The sequence below is a fragment of the Glycine max genome, chromosome 8, assembly GCF_000004515.6.
Source record: "Glycine max cultivar Williams 82 chromosome 8, Glycine_max_v4.0, whole genome shotgun sequence".
Classification (NCBI taxonomy): domain Eukaryota; kingdom Viridiplantae; phylum Streptophyta; class Magnoliopsida; order Fabales; family Fabaceae; genus Glycine; species Glycine max.
The window spans coordinates 15,897,409-15,914,599 of record NC_038244.2 but is presented as its reverse complement, the minus strand read 5'-3'; the positions used below and the strand labels follow the sequence as shown (position 1 = coordinate 15,914,599).

The 17,191-nt window shown below is 33.0% G+C and overlaps 2 protein-coding genes across 6 annotated transcripts; one reads left to right on the top strand and one right to left on the bottom strand.

The window, feature by feature from the left end:
* The first annotated feature begins 834 nt into the window (after positions 1 to 834).
* LOC100788547 (RWD domain-containing protein 1) lies at positions 835 to 6,085 on the top strand. The gene is made up of 11 exons (XM_003531584.4): positions 835 to 1,033; positions 1,207 to 1,272; positions 1,408 to 1,475; positions 1,955 to 1,988; positions 2,163 to 2,232; positions 2,366 to 2,423; positions 2,668 to 2,793; positions 4,389 to 4,480; positions 4,792 to 4,870; positions 5,395 to 5,473; positions 5,579 to 6,085. The coding sequence occupies exons 1-11, from the start codon at positions 1,027 to 1,029 to the stop codon at positions 5,659 to 5,661; spliced, it is 762 nt and encodes a 253-aa protein (XP_003531632.1). The 5' UTR covers positions 835 to 1,026; the 3' UTR covers positions 5,662 to 6,085.
* A 2,130-nt stretch (positions 6,086 to 8,215) lies between these two features.
* LOC100788009 (NADP-specific glutamate dehydrogenase) lies at positions 8,216 to 16,928 on the bottom strand. 5 transcript variants are annotated; one of them, XM_006585475.4, is made up of 16 exons: positions 16,633 to 16,928; positions 15,522 to 16,126; positions 14,026 to 14,134; positions 13,714 to 13,915; positions 12,594 to 12,680; positions 12,455 to 12,514; positions 12,289 to 12,375; positions 11,755 to 11,826; positions 11,336 to 11,391; positions 10,935 to 11,020; positions 10,689 to 10,779; positions 10,449 to 10,606; positions 10,265 to 10,356; positions 9,920 to 10,000; positions 9,215 to 9,288; positions 8,216 to 8,661 (listed from the first exon to the last, which is right to left on the bottom strand). In XM_006585475.4, exons 2-16 carry the CDS (start codon positions 16,081 to 16,083, stop codon positions 8,586 to 8,588), a joined length of 1,893 nt encoding a protein of 630 aa, XP_006585538.1. In that variant the 5' UTR covers positions 16,084 to 16,126; positions 16,633 to 16,928; the 3' UTR covers positions 8,216 to 8,585. The 5 variants fall into 5 exon arrangements, with proteins under 5 accessions (XP_006585538.1, XP_006585537.1, XP_014634600.1 ...); XM_006585474.4 differs by having other exon boundaries at positions 14,026 to 14,137; positions 16,633 to 16,927; XM_014779114.3 differs by having other exon boundaries at positions 14,026 to 14,155; positions 15,522 to 16,160; positions 16,633 to 16,926.
* Positions 16,929 to 17,191: the final 263 nt, after the last annotated feature.

The following is a 17,191-nucleotide window of genomic DNA, read 5'->3' as shown; positions in this document are numbered from 1 at the left end:
TATTTGGAAAAAAAATGAGCATATGGGATAATGCAATGCAATGCAATTGAAGGCATCTTGTTTTGAAAAGAAATTCTGATAAATACCGACATGTTATTCATAATGACAACATCACTTGTCACAATTTGGTGATCCATTAATTTATTATAATATATCATAATAATTCTTAATCCAGTATTTTTTTTCAAATTGAAGAAACAATTTTAATAATCACAAAATTTTATACTTGTAGCTAGAAAAAAAATTCTAAATTTTATAATTAAGATTCATGCATAATTGGAAGAAAATAAATCATTATTGGAGAATCATAAATTTCATAATCATAAGCTCTGATACATGTATAAAATTTTAAGGATTTTCTAAATTAATAATTATAGAAAATTAATAAGATCTTGAAACTTATAATTCTCACGAATAATAGATAAATAATATATATATTTCTCTATACCGATGCTTATCTATAATAATGACTAGAGATTAAAGAAAACTCGACCTTATTTCACATTTTACATGATGTATATTAATCCTTCTTATAACTAATATTCCTATTAAGTAATAATTACCTTTTAACAATTTTTTCTATTTAATCCAATTATATTTAATCTTTAATTATTAATTAATTATTTATTTATGAATCCTTCCATAACTCATATACCTCTCACGTCATCATTTATTAGTTCTAACATATATGATTTCTCTTCGGCTGATGCCAAAAATTCGTGCTCCGATGGGTAAATTCGGAAAGAAAGCAATAAAAGAAAAGTACAAATTGAAAATCTCAACCATCTAATTTAAAATTAATATATCTAATGGGCCATAATACTCTTCCATGGTGGAAGACATGACTTGCTCTCACACCCTAGTGTTCACCATTCGGCGAATTACTGGTTAAAAAAACGCACCGTTTCAAGAGAAGCAGTGTTTCACTGGTTAGGTCTTCCCTTCCCTGCACAATACACACACTGCTACTTCCGTGACATCGCTTTGCTAATCCTCTCTCTCTCTCATACGCATCAATTTCCAACCATGACGGGTGATTTCTTAATCTTAATCTTTCTATTTTCCCCCCTTTTTAGTGTTTTGGTTTGCAATTGCATGATATTTTAACTTTATTCCATGGTTTTGGTTGTAAATTGATCATTCTGTTATGTGCATTAATTCCCAATAGCATTAGCCTTATTTGATGATGTGTGCTGTGTTACGCAGACTACAAACAAGAACAGGATATGGAAATTGAAGCATTAGAAGCTATACTTATGGATGAGTTCAAAGGTTTGTTTTTTTTATACCATTTAAAATCTCTCTCTCTCTCTCTCTCTATATATATATAATCCCAATTTACTTGTCATTTGTTTTTCCACTGAGAAGATAAAAGGGCCTGATTTTCTGTTTGATATTCCATGCTAGAAATACATTCTGGTGAAAGCGGCCTAAGTACTTCCAATCGATGCTTCCAAATAAAGGTTGTTGCGCAGGTAAATGTTTCTCCCTCTATTAGTGTGGTTTCTCATGTTATGCATTTTTTGTTTTTAAACTTCTTATTAGAGTTTGTTTGTAACAGAACATGGTGATAACTACGATGGTTGCTATTATGCAGCTTATTTATGATGGAAAGAATTTGTGTTTATGTTATTGCGATCAATAATTCGATATATTTTGATTGATAGTTTACTTTTCTTTTTCTATGTAATGAATTTATTCTGTTATTGAGAAGAAGAGACGCACATTTTCTTGTTGTGTGTAGTGTGTAGTGTGCTGACACTCATTGAAATTATTTGGAATTATATTGATGTCTTCTTTTGGTAAAAAAGTAGCTTGTTTGGGTTTATTTAATTGCTTTTCCTCCTCCTTTGACTTGTTCAATTATACTTAGGGAACTGAGATGTCTTACCTATCAAATAACTTGGGGAAAAAACTACCCTTATATTTATCTAAATATTATTCATTTGAACAGGATGACGATGCAGATGGGCCAATAACTAATCCAGGTTTATTTTTTCTTTCTCTTTGTTATATTATTTTCTTTTCCATTTTGGTGTTCAGTTTTACTGAACATGTACTTTAGATTTTGGAATATCTTGTTTTTATTCCTAACATATTGTTTTACTTTTGGAGATTATTTACTGCATATATGAAAGATGCAATTGCTACTTTTGTTGCAGCTCAACTGGCTTTGATCTTTTCACACACAGAAACATATCCTGATGAACCTCCACTTTTAAATTTGAAAAGGTCAGTATTTCTATTATAATTGTATAATATTTATTTGTCTGTTCCGTTAATGTCAAGTGCATCACATATATTTTTGATTCATTTATTATACGCTAACATTATGATGTGCCTATATTTCATCTATACTTTACAGTTTGCAAGGAATGTCTACTGAAGATCTAAGGATTTTGAAAGAAAATCTTCAACAAGAGGTAGTCTTTTACTTTGCAGTTTTGCTGTTTAATGTTTGAGCATATCTAGTCTTTGTGCTATTCTTGCACTGGTTGTCATACAGATTGAAAGACATTTAAATAGCCACTTTAAATTTAATATGTATTAGTATTACATGTGCATTTTCATGTTGCACAAGTGATGGTTATGGAACTCTACATTTGTTGTGGATACTTGCTAGGTTATGGAAATTGGATATTTTGATGCAAAAATTGTGTTCCACAGGCATCTGAAAATCTTGGTATGGCTATGATCTACACACTTGTTACCTCAGCTAAAGAGTGGTTGGCTGACCGGTTTTGTCAAGATGATGTTGGGAGTACTGAAGCAGAAGAGGCAGCCAAAGAGGATGTAAGACTGTCATCTATTTTGTGATTTTTCTTTTGAAATTTTGGTTAAACTCTTAATGCAAGCAGGATGGCTAAAAATGGAGAAAGACATTAGGGGTTATTTGTGATCGCAAAGTACCTTCCCAAAAACATATTAAGACATTGAGTGAGGCCCACATTCTGTGTGTGTGTGTTTGATTTTTCCTGTTTTTCCCCATTGAGAATCCCATATTCTCAAAATGTAGTAATTTCATTCTCTTTGCCTTTTTAATAAAATTTCTTCTGTGAAAAAGATAGCAACTTCTTTCTAAGACTTATGGGAGAAAGGGCTGTGTACAACGTGTAGTACAATTGTGTAGAACAAGATTAGAGCTATATACAATACACTATGAGTACTATTAAAGACATTTTCAACATAAACTAAAAAATTAAAAAAAAGAACTTCCACATAGGTAAATAAAATAAGAATAACTATTGAACTGTGAGTCATATTATCCCTAAAATGTTCTGAATTTATTTATTATTATTACTACATGTTGACTATATTTTTAATTACTTAAGCTAATGTATCCTCTTCCTGTATTGTATCCTATACTTTAGAGACATTGCTCTATCCCAGTAATTGAACTTCATATGCATGGTTCATTAGTAGTGAGTAATGCTAACAAGATCACTGATACTGAATGTTACATCTTCTCAATAATACCTGTACCTTGACTGCATCTGTATTTGTTGCTTTGATGAGTGAAGCTAATCATTTTAGCTTAGATATTTGGTATTTTTTGTTCAAAACAGCTTTACTTGCAAGGCCAGTGCTGACTGCTTGTATTTTCCTCTACCAGAAAGTTGTTTAGTTTGTGTATGGAAGGAACAGAGTTTAGCTGTGTGAAAGCAGAAAATACGTGCTTGTACATCTTAAGCAGCTTGTAGAAGTAGGGGCAATTAGAGAAGGGTAATAGTCAAGTCAAACATAATGAATAAGAGCACTAATACGATCAAAGTTCAAAGCCCAATAACTTAAACTAACTTATTGGGGTGCCATGAGGCTCCCTACAATGTGAAGGCATGGGGGAGGGCCATTGTACGCAGTCTTATTCTTGTATATGCAAAGAGACTGTTTCCTGATTTGAACCCATGACCATTGGTCACCTAGGTGTAACTTTACAGCTGCGCTAAGGCTCGCTCTCTTACTATACATTTTTTTACTATGAAGGAAAATAACTGTTTGAAGCAGTTATTCTCTTGAATATATTGGGTTCAATAACCACTAATAGGTTTACTGTTCCTACTTGGGAGATTTTTTATTATCAGAGTTCCCTCTTTTTGTAATTCCACTAGATTGAGCATGGTAGATGTGCATATAGAATTATAGACTATACATTTTTTATATGCAATTACTTCTTGTCTGTTGCATTTTGGAGAATAATCCTTTAGTTCTAAGTAGTCATATGAGTAAGGTAGCAGTGGTGGTTTGTTTTCTTCTGATATCCTTACCTGGATTCTTTTTAAGATGAAGATGTATTTCCTCTAATATATTCTTTTTATGATTTTATACATTTGTCCATGAAAGTTGTGTAGAAAAAGCTGTCTGACAATTTTATCTATCCAACATTTTAGGTAGTGATACCCCACGGGGAACCAGTTACTGTTGAAACATTTTTGGCATGGAGAGAAAGGTTTGAAGCTGAGCTAGCATTGGAGCGAGCTAAGTAAGCTCCTTTTAGTTTTCTCAATCTCTTCATATCTACAATTTTGAGATACAAGGGTTTTCTGTAAATGTATGATGAATCTTCTACATGTGTGACCAGTGATTATCTGTGGGGGTAGAGGTTTTAAAAACATATTTATCATGTATGGCAGGAAGAAGACAGGAAAAATAGAGTAGGGGTGGGAGGATTGTAAATTTGAAATGTAACACTGTAACAAATAACATAATAGAGTAAAGAATTAGTTGATCTATTCTAAATGCCTGTTGTAACAACTTTTCTTTTGATGCCAAAACAATTTGTTCTGATTGCAGGCTAATGCCAGAGTCTGTGCTCTCAGCTCCTAAGGAAAAGAAGCTCAGTGGTAGACAGTGGTTTGAAAGTGGAAGAGCGGTACTACTTGTCCTTACTATAGTTATTCCTAACCTTGATATCCTAAATTAGTATTTTTGTGTCAAATGTTCAACAACCCAAACAAATAATTTGGTACCAGCAACTAAAATAAATGAACATTAAATTAAATTAAAAAAGAAACCACAACTTGGAATTGGTAATGTATGAGAAGGCTATAAAAATATCTATAAAATTCCTTGGTAAATGGTGCCTCCTAAATGAGACATTAAAAAATGTGATAATTATTACAAAGGACACGTGGGCTGTAAAATCTATCACAGTAACCTTTAGTTCACTTCACACTAAGATTAACCACACTAGGGGTTAACGCGTCTTGTTTGTTGAATATAATCGCTCAAGGTTCCTTATTAACGAATCTTGCTTTAAACACTCCACAACTTAATTAACCACTCTTGGTTAATGGATCCTGTTTCTTAAAATTTCACTCCTACTGGCATCTTACAGTAATTTTCTTAAATTTTATGAACATATAAATTATACCATCTATTTTTGTTCATTCACAGAAAGGTGTGGCTGCTGTCGCTGAGGAATCTGAAGGGGAGGACGAGGAAGATATTGACTTTGATGAAGATGATTTTGAAGGTATCCCTCTCTCTTTCCCTCTTTATGCACACGTGCTGTTTCTTTGAAACAAATACTTATTTTGTATATAATGATGAAATGTGTGTTCTATGTTTGTCATGCCAGATGATGAAGAGGAGGATATGCTTGAGCATTATCTGGCTGAAAAATCCGATTCATCCACACATTCTTCTATGAGAGCTAGTTAAATTGAATATGCTGCATATCAGGCAGAGTTTTACAGTTTGCCTCGCTGACTTTGAGGGAGTTTCTGCCATCTTTCTAGGACTGGAGGATTTGGTTTTATGATATTATCAAAGGCACAATGCAGAAGTGTTTGATGTGTGATATTGTATTTCACTTAAACACTGTCTGATATAAAAAGAAATATCTTTTGTTTGTAATCATCATCCTCGAATTGCATGAAATCAGTAACTTAGGGATAGACAACTCAATTTGAAGTAGCAGAAATAAGACGATTTTGTTTCATTATGAACGTGTGTATCTATGCAGAAGTATTCTGTAAGAAACTAAGAATACTCTTTTCTGCCTTTTAGACCTTTCAAAATCGAGTTTGGAGATGTCTGAATTTGAATTCATTCAAGTTTAGAGATAGTCTCAAATTTTGTTTTATCATTTTCTCTTTAAGGTTATGGTTATATATCATGAATGAATTACGGAATTTGTTACCAGTTTGGTCGGCTGAAATTCGTCAACTGAGTAAGAAGAACATTTGTCGTTCCATATTATTTTTAACTTCTTGTAAATGGCAAAATTCTACCGTGCCCACTTTAGCTCAAGGTTATGTCTGCATCTAATGTTAGTTATAATATAAATGTGTAACACCTATTGAACCATATTTTTCTTCAATTTCTAATTAGAGGTTTTTTTGAAGGACCAGATCCTTTGCAGTTTAATTATAAATGCGGATGGTTGGTCCATGGTACCCATAAGAGAGGACAGTTTCACTAACTTTGTAAAGAGACATCCTTCCCTACCATTTTTTTTTGCATTAAATTCCAAGGTACAACTGCAAACTCACTGAGGCATAGGTAGTTTTTTTTTTCCCCATAAAATGCTGATTGATTGACACTCCAAAAGTGCATCATTTTTTTTTACTACATCACCAATTTTATTAATTATTTATCTTTCATTGGGTGTTTACACTTTTCGAGTGTCAAGAAATCATTTTTCTTTTTCAAATATACAACTTACAAAGTCTGGCTAATGAGTTCCATATTTACATATAATGCGGGTTTCAAAGTAAGGATGTTTGCAATTTAGGTATAAAGGCATTCGATTATATTTTAACAATAAATTATAATGTTTTTTTGACAGCAATAATAAATTATTTATTAACAATAAATTTAATCTGGTTTGAATTGATTTGAATACAATATTAATCTGATTCAATTCTTTCCAATTTTTACAATTTGGATTGGATTAATTATTTGACTTTTGCTGTTTTTTTAGCGACTACAAATATTAAATAAAACACTAAATTACTTATGTTTTGTTTCTTTAATTTTTTTATTCGTATGAATTGAATATGATATAAGGGATTAAAATTTTATGTTTTTTTAATTTATTCTTTAACAAATAACAGAATAAAATATAATAAAACATGTTCAACTAACTAAATAAACTTAAAATAGTTTAGATAATAAGATTAAGAGAAAAATACATCGGTATAGTAATTTTATAAGCATCTACTTGCACAAGTTTATTTCTAAAAATGTTTGGCTCTGCTTGTCCTTTTAAGGAAAATATAAGCTGAAAAAAAGCTGGGTCAAACACACTAAGTCTTATTGAACTAACATCTCTTAACAAATGGAACGTTTTCATTAAGGACATCAAGTTTATGAGATATATTATAAAACTTAAAAATTGATACTTCATTAATGAACTTTATTTTTACTGGTACTAAACTTCTAAAATATGATATTATATACCTTTTTATTTAAACTTTGATATGTATAACAGTGTAGTCATTTTATAGCATTATATGATTCAACAATTAAATTTGTATTTTAAAAAGTCATTGAAAAAAGTGTCTAAGACTTATTTTTAAAGTAGGTCCCTTCTCGAGCATGAATATGACAAGGAAGGAAAATCTTTCAAAATAAAAAAGTGGAAGCCTGGAAGGTGTTGTTCCAGTGGCCTTGAATATGATGATTGCACGGATTGAAGAGACGGGGAGGACAAACGTGCTATATTTGTTTGCAATGATTGCACTGTTTCGATGCGAGAAAGATTAGATTTTTTTATTGTTTTAATTAATTTGTTTTTAAAATATCCTTTAATTTATAGTATTTTTTTAACATTATTGAATAGGCTAACTTAGTAGTGAACATAATTTTTTTTTTAAAAAAACTCAGACACAAAAATATTATATAGAAATTAGATTAGAAGATTTGGAATTCATAGTTAGTATATTGCCATTGGCAAGTTTAGGTGGATTAAATGCCTTTTGCGCATACTTTAAGTTTATGAAATGTATAGCAATGAAAAATAATATATATATATAGATAGATAGATATATATATATAAAAGCTAGAATAACTATTTTAAATGAGAACATTTTTAGATGTTATTCAACAAGAGTATTTGTAAGAATTTTCCTTTAACGAGAACGTTTGTATGAATTTAATAGCATGGTTGGTCACTTTTAATTTCAATATAGAAAATGTCTCCGAATTAAATTTTGAAAATACATATCTAAAGGCTCTTTCGAAGGAAAACTTCTAAACAATAAGCATAATATTCAAATTGAACACTAACCTTTTATTTCAAATCTGAATATTCAAATATTTCTTCAGTTTGGAACAGGCATCAAGCAGGGTTAATAAGCCAAGGACAATTTCTCCTTTTTCTTGGCAATACTAAAGGATGCCTATTCTGTTGTGAAACTAAAATTTGTCCTCCAAATATTTTTCTTTTCTAAGTCTATTTTTTTTTTTACATATTTTACAAGGAAATATGCTTTGGCAATAGTGTGTCATCCTATCATTGACAATTTCCACTGCAGCATCAACAATGATCTGGACTATTCAGTGAATGCAGATTTCCAACCATAGTGCTAATTGGTTAACATCAGTATTTGGATGCATTCAAAACTTTGCGATATGAACCCCTATATAGAGCCTTGATCAGTCATGGCTTGAGCAATGGTTAGAAAGGCAGAGATGACTGCTCCATGTACCAGAGCCCTGACATAGCAAGCATACAAATATTAACTAGGACTGCATATTTAGATGAATAATCATTCAAACAAATCCATTGCAAGGAAACTACACTCACAAGAATCTACAGTTGCCATTACATTGACAGGTTACACTAGAATGTATTTTACCTTTTTTGGATAAAAAGGATAATGAAAGGATGGAAAATATAGGTTTTCCAAGTTTCTTTTTATTATTAAAAAAACATTGCATCTCACAAATGCTATCTTTTGTTGAAAAATAAACTTGGTCAAGACAGATCTTGTAGCTGAAGTGTCTTGTAAGAAAGTAGAAATGAAAGAGGAGAACTAATCAATACTATAATTCTTCTAAATTAGCATACTCAATACTCAGAACATCAAGACAGATCTTCAGAGAGGAAAATCATATATTTTGTATTGTGGTAGGACGGCAAAATGAAAGAGAAGAGGAGAACTAGTCAATTAGGATGCCTACTGGGAGAGCATTAATTTTGGAAAGTAAAGCATATAAAGTTAGTAGCTTTCATCATTTTTGTAATGCTACCAAAGAAAGCACTTACTCAGGGCTTTCTTTTTGATAACCAAAATCAGTTGCAGCTTTCATAGCTCTCTGATAAGTCTGCTTCATTGCTTCCTGCCCAAAGAAACAGCAAATTTGAAGACAGAAGTTGCTATAAAACAGTATGTGGCTGATGCTTACTGAAGTGTGGAAGAAAAATTATTAATTAAAAAGAGAAAATCACAAATAAACACACATTATAATGTATTTCTCTGCACACAAGAAACATAACTTCGTTTATGAAAATTGTATCATTCTATTCTAACATATACTCCCTCCGTCCTTAACTATAAGAACCTTTTCAGAAATTTGTTTGTCCCTTTTTATAAGATCATTTTTCTAACTTCTACATGCATTAATTATTTTTTTCCCTACATACCATTAATTATTTTCTCTCCAAACATTAATGAGAAGTAATTAAGTAAAAAGAGAGATAAGAAACGGGTAATTTTGAAATGATAGTACAAATAATTGACTAATTTAATGTGATTAACTAAACTAACTACTTTTCTAAAGGGGCATAAATTAGTTGAAAGGGTCTTATAAATAGGAAAGGAGGGAGTAAGAATGAGTTAAATTCAATTTGGATGGGAAGAGTCAATAAGAACATGACGTAGAACTACATAATAATAAACCTAGCAACCATTTACAATTCTTAAAAGGCAAACTATATGATTTGTAAGGGCAATTGATTTCACAAAACTACCTGCAATTTAGATTCAAAGTCCTCTGGTGACCAGTGCATCAAACTGCATTCATGATTCAGTTCAAGTTCTCCAGCCACAACCTGCAAGCAAGGGGAACGGAAGATTAAAGAAAGGTCCGTCCAAATGTCATGTCTAATGTTTGGTGTTGAAATTGAAACTTCCATAGTTGAAGAGAAGATCTATTAAGGTGGATAGAATTTGCATTTTCATCATGGCAGTATTAGAAATGAAAGTGGCTGTACACCACCATCACCAAGGTCATTAATGTCGCTGTTGTTTTGATTATGGTGGGATTATGTGTACACTATACAATATACATAGGAAAAATAAAGTACAAATCTCACCCCTCCAGCACCGGCAGCCATTGCAGGAGCAATGAGAACACTAGCTTTCCTCAGAATCTGAACTGCCTCAGGGGTACAAGGCATGTTTGAACCTGGGATTGAAATTAAAAAATTAGCTTCCATTAGTATATATGAGGAAGTAGAGGAGGAAGAAAACCAATATTGCATCCTGCAGAACAACTACCTTCTACTAGTATACGGCAACCAGAATTAACCAAATTAATGGCATCAGATTGATCAATTTCATTCTGTGAAGCACAGGCAAATGCAACATCACACCTTTCACTCCAAGGTTTTGCTTCATCATAATATTTGGACCGAGCATAGGTCTTTGAATAGTCTCTACATATTGTCAATTTATGAACGAGGACAGTAAAATTATACATAATAGCAAACATAAACAGACAACAGAAATGATACACACCGTAAACTTCTTTGTTGAGCTTTGATGTCTCGCAAAAATGATATTTTCATGTAGTCAAATCCATCCTCATCAACCAAATATCCTCTAGAATCTGTCAAATGCTTTTGTTAAAAAAACAAGACTCCTTGAAAGGACCAGGTTAAAAATGATAGGAGAATCCTAGATTCAATTAGAACTATTCTGCATCTTAGCAGAACCTCCCCCACACCCCCACACACACACCCAATTCATAAAAACCAAAATTACCTGATACTGAAATGGGAAGAGCACCATAAGCAATTAGCTTCTCCAAGACATGCATTGCGATCTTCCCAGAACCACTCACAACACATCTACAGGAAATTATAAATTCGAAGAGTATTCCAGGATCATGAATGTGTGAAATCAATTTAGGATGCAACAAATTTCACACTAGATATTTGTCTTTAAAAATATAATAAGTTAACAGAAGATATTGAAGATTTCCAAGTTTCTAATATTAATGGAATTTTGAATTCAAGAAAAGAAAGCTCTACCAAATTGAAAAGAAAAGATTTTAATCCTCAAAGGGATATTATAACAAGAAATGAGGGTCAGAAAGGTAACACCAACAATGAATGAGTCATTAGAAACACTGTTTAAGAAATGGTGTATATTAGAATAGAAACCTTAATCCTTTAAGTTCTTTATTCATGTCAGCAAGCATGAGCTGGGCAAAGAAAACCTGCAGAAGCATGACAAACTTGTTAAAAATTTAATTACTTGAAAAAATAGATGCAGAGAACATTTTGTGATGATCTTCTTGGCCAGAATGGACTTGCAAGCTACATGCTTTTTGTTCTGAAATGATTAGTTGGCTGATATGCAATAATGCTTAGAGATTACTCTTGTTTTTTTGTTGAATAAGGATAAGCACAAGAAATTGATAGGACCTGCGGTAAAAGGATATCTCATACAGAAATACCAAAAAAAAAGGAAAGAAAATGGAAGGCTACCATGGAGCAGGAGCACATTTCATACATAATCACTCATATTTTCACATCTCACCATACATCCACATAGAGTAAGAATTAAAAATTGAAATTACCAGCCCATAGCCAGTGGCTTCAGGTCGAAGACTGGAGCCAGACCAAAATATCCTTGGCCCTGTAAAACTTCCCTGCATAAGTAAGGCATACATATGAAAAATACCCAAAAAACAAAACATAGTTTTCCTTTCTGCCCCAAATGCCAACATAATCAGTATCTCAAAATTTCATGTTCCTAAACTGATTAGACATGCTACACACAGCACTATACACGATGCATATCATGCAAGATATGCAACATTCATTTTGTACAGTAAAGAAATGATCCCCAACCACATAAAGGCAGAAAAACAACCTGAAACAACAACCATTTTTTTCCTATTAGGTTGGGTCCATAGTTATCTCAGAGTTTGCTCAATCTATTCATTTTTTCCTTGGTCATTGGGATTTATTCTATTGATGTTTTTATATAAAGTGCACCAAGCAATTCGGATCTGAGGGATAAACATACAGGGGAAAATATATAAGAAAAAAGGTAAAATATTTATATTTCCACCAAATAGTTTGTTAGGATTTGAGAATGTATGAATTACCTGAAAATGACCTGCGAGACGCCTATACTGTCCAAAAAGATATCCCATTTCCCGAGTACCAACACCCATTTCCTCTGACGGAAGGTCCTAATAGACATCCATCACAAGAATAATACATGAAATAGGCCTTGAATGTGAACAGGTTAAAACATGTGCTTTCAGTTACCTTGTCAGGCCCCAGGTAGCGATACATTTCACTCATGAAACTTTGGCAAAATCGCATAATCTGCCAACTTATCAAAGTAACATTTAGTAATTATAAAACTACAAAAGTAGAGATCAAATTGAATAAGTTGAAAATTCACCTCATTGTCACTTTTTCCTTTTGGATCAAAATCACTTCCACCAGCTGCTCCTCCTAATTTATATGGTGATAAGGCATTCTTTAAAGTCTGCAGAGAAGGATGTGTCATATAAACTATAAAGTGGTCCAATACAGAAATGCAGCTCAGAATCCAGATTCTTTTGCTGATATGTGAATCTCAGTATATTTGTCAGATATAAACAAATAAAGGCTTAGATATACAGGTTTTCTGTCCCAATCATTATATTTCCATACATAAAGTACATAGACCATAAAAGATCTAGGCATGTTAGAAATATTTCAAAGATCTCCTTAATCTTTATATTAGGAAATATTTCAGAAACATGACATTTAGTATTGATTTTCACATTTTTAAATTTTTACCACGAATTATGACAAGGCAGATATGAAATTTTATGGTTTACTTATCAACTGCACAAATATAGCATACCCACATGTGTAAAAACACATGCATCTTACGTTAGTATAATTGATACCAAGTGATCTTAGACATCTAAGATATCGACATCCCAAAAGCCACCCTAAGAGAGTATTTTAAAGAACTCCAACACTGACCCTGCTCACCTCTTTATTCCATTGAATACTCTCACCATCTTCTTTTTATTATCATTCTGGCACTTATTTGCTCTCTCTCATCTATTTTTTTATCAACTAACTTCAACACAATATGGACACGTGTATGTGAAACTGTAAGCACACATGTTTGCTTATTTATCCTCCCCTCTTTTCATGTGCTTATTCTCTTTCTAAAAACAAAAAACAGACTACTGCCATACAGCACTAACAGTGAAATCAAATCAATGTTAAAAAAAAAATTAAAGAAAAAGGTGGGTTCCACCATGGTGATGAAATGTAAAAAGTGTGTAACATACAGCCCAAACGTAAGAGATCCAGGGGTGTAACTTAGATCCCCCCACCCCAAAAAAAAGGAAGAAAATCTTTTAGACATACTGTGCATTCTTGTGGTTGACAAATAACCAATATGTTTCGAAGTCATGGAAAAAAATGTGATGGCACTAAAATAGGCTAAATTCTGCAAGAGCTAAGTCATTACTTGTAAGAAATAATGTCATATGTGAATCCAAAAATACTCATAATACCTGTTCAAAACCAAGGAACTTGGCAACACTTAAATTCATTGATGGATGAAAACGAATACCACCCCTACATGGACCCATTGACTGGTTAAACTGTACCCTAAAGCCCCGATTCACACATGTCTCACCCCTATCATCCACCCATGAAACTCGAAAAACAATCATTCGTTCAGGTTCCAATAAGCGCTCCATGATGTTAATATAACTGAAACATGAGAATATTGATGAGAATCAGATGCTTCAAATACTAAAGCATTGGCTTTGTTATCAGTGGATAAATAAATATATAACTATAGCCATTTGAATAAAACACACCGAGAATTTTTTGCTATGACTCTTTCAAGGGCTTGAACTGCTTCTTGGACTGCCTGAATGAATTCAACCTCATGAGGATCCCTTTTTAGCGTAGCTTCAAGAATTGATCCTGCTGTTTTTGACATGGCAACTTCAATTATAGAATTGTCAGACAATACCCAAGAACATAAGCATTTAATAAGAAAAAAGATTACTTGTTTCAAGAAATTGATTATGTCAATTGTAAAATAGATATTCTATCATACAGAACAAGAGCAATGAGCTGAAATTTGCCATAGTAATGTTAACTGAATCTTGACTGTTAGGTATCAAGTACGGATAGAAATAAGAACTAAAAGTAACAAAATTGTTTACGTCTTCAGGTCTGGGATTAAGAACCAGATCCTGAGATATAGCACTATTCACAGTACAAACGAGGAAGAAATTAGTAACAGGAACTCTCTCGGGCACTTTGCGAGGCTTAAACTCTCCCAAGGAATCAAGGATCCATATTCTGTAATCGCTTTTTACCCTGCCCATCCCCCCATTTCTGCCCTTTGGCTATGGTCAGGGGCATTGCACCTTTAGACCCTTCCCACATACACTTTAGAAATAATGGCCTCTTTGAGCCCATATCATTGACATTTTAAGTGAACCTTGAAACCTTATAAATGGCATTAAATGTGGAAGTATATGTGTTATGTGAACAGAAACTGAAGGAAAATAAGAGTTAAAGAAGAAACCTGAGAGAGAAAGTTGAGAGAAAGAATCTGAAAATGGTCTATTTTTGTTTCTAGAACAAAATGAATTAACCCTGTTATCTGAGAGCAGCTCTGAAAATATAGGAAACTGTGTAGGGAATTATTGGGCCACTAACTAACCAAACAGTTAAACTGATCTGTTGGTTACTTCTCTTAACTTACAGAATGAGGGTGCATGTGCTGTGTTTTAAAGCTAACAATATACAACTACAGTTTACAAATACAATCATATACTCTAATACTAAACAAAATGGCAAATTAATATTATATTATTCATGACAAAAGAAAATAACAAGCATTTGAAAGTGAGGACAAAAACTAAATTTTGCAAAGCAACCATTAAACCAGTGGAGGGAACAAATAAAAATGATTGTATGCCATAGGATGCTACCAAATCAGTGGTAATTCAAACTCTAAAAGCAGTAGTATAGTTCACAATTACGTTCAGATTTATCTAATAACACAATATGTGCACTTCATATAACTAAAGATTGATTGAAATGTTGAATGCATCTGTGAAGCATATTCCTATTATCCTGTATAATTGATTAAATGCATCTTTTGTGAATTTTCAACACAACGAACAATATATTTGTTATGAACTTATGACCATAAATTGAAACGAATTTGGGAAGAGCACAACAAATGGCTCAATTCAACTAACAGAAAACACAATATACAACCATCAACATTTTTGAAATAACTAAAAATATTATCTTTACATGGCAGTTATTAAAGCATGCTGAGATGGCCAACCTTTTACATAAACAGGCTTGTCGACCACAATTTTATCTTTAGAGGCCATTTGAAGACGAAGAGCCTCTTTGTGAAGCAAACTGTTGTTGTGTTCTTCCAGGGCACTCATCTGCATATTACGACTGCCCTCATTCCCATAAGGATTTCTTCTATGCTTCCGGCCGTACTCCCTGCAGACAGAGCAGAAAATCCTTGGTGTCCCATCCTTCATATCAACATAAGCCCATTTATAGGTGTCTGCCCATTCTTCTCTCCATCTTTTAACAACCTTTTTCCTCCTTTTCCCCTGTTGGGTCTTGGACATATCTTGAGCATCATTAGGAAGCTGAGAAATCATCCCCGTCTGCTTGCTCTCTCCATGTTCTTCTACAGAAGATTCCCGCATTGGTGCACCAATCAGAGTAGCGTTACCAAATGACGGGTCATCCTCCCCAGCTCCTATTTCTAAATCAATCTCCTCGCCAATCTCCCTCACAACCAAGTGATGCCTCTGGGTTTGCTGAATCAAATTCATATCATCCATTGCAGAATTCATCCCTACTCCACTGGTTGGCAACAACATTCAGCATTACAAGCCTCTCCACAAATTTAAAATACTTTGCTTTCTGTCAAAACAAATACATCGAATCACCAATTTACCTATTTTAAGAGTTAATGGAACAAACAAACAATCAAAACTCATGCGAGATAAACTTATTTCTGGACAATTCAGCTTCAAAAAAATTGATTGGCCTAGACACACACAACACAAACCTACCACTCAAGTAGAAACAAAAAAAGTGGCACTGTCTAGGCCAGTCTTCAGTTCTTCAAAACCACAATAAACAAAAATCCCAAACATGAATATCCTTTCTAGTGCTCAGACAACATTTCAATTGAAGAAACCCCCTCAAAACTTCCCTCAACCCAACATTTACCAAGTACCATTTGAATTGACAATCATTTACACCCGAAGGCACATCATAAACCTCAGAATCCTCACAATACATAAAGCCAGAGTCCACCAGCTCCACAAAAAGAAAAAAAAAAGTTTTATTGCCAACGACCCACAAATCATAATTAAATATGCAGAAATACCCAGAAGTTGAATTTGATCGGTGAGCTGAAATACCTCGAGAATTCGAACGAAAGTGGCAAACTTGAAAAGCGGAAGTTTTGAGCATCTCGTGGTTGAAGTGAGAGATCAAAGAGGGGGAGATTGGAGCAGTGAAAGGAGGAAACTTTAATTTGAAAAAATTGAGGTTAGAGAGTGAGTGGTGAGTGGGAATAAAACGAAGTTTGGGAGTTTAATGATTGTTTCTGGGACTGTTTGTTTTGTTAGGTATTTCAGAAATCGAAGAAAGTGGGGGGAGTGAAGAGTGACGAGGATGAACGTATCATCATGTATGTGATGGTGATGTTATGTTATGTGATGTGATGTGGATTCTGTGTATATCATCATCATCATCCATCAAATGTGCATAACGCAAACATTCTTGCCACGAGCGTGATTTGATCTGATAAATGATGATAATAATAATAATAATAATGGTTAATTTTAGATAATTTTGGATACGACGATTTTTAAGAACGGTTAAAATGAGTTGATGTTTTTTTCAAGAGGTAAAGTTAGTTTTGTTGGTTTATGCATGCTTTTTTAGAAATTAAAAAAAAATCACATATATATATAT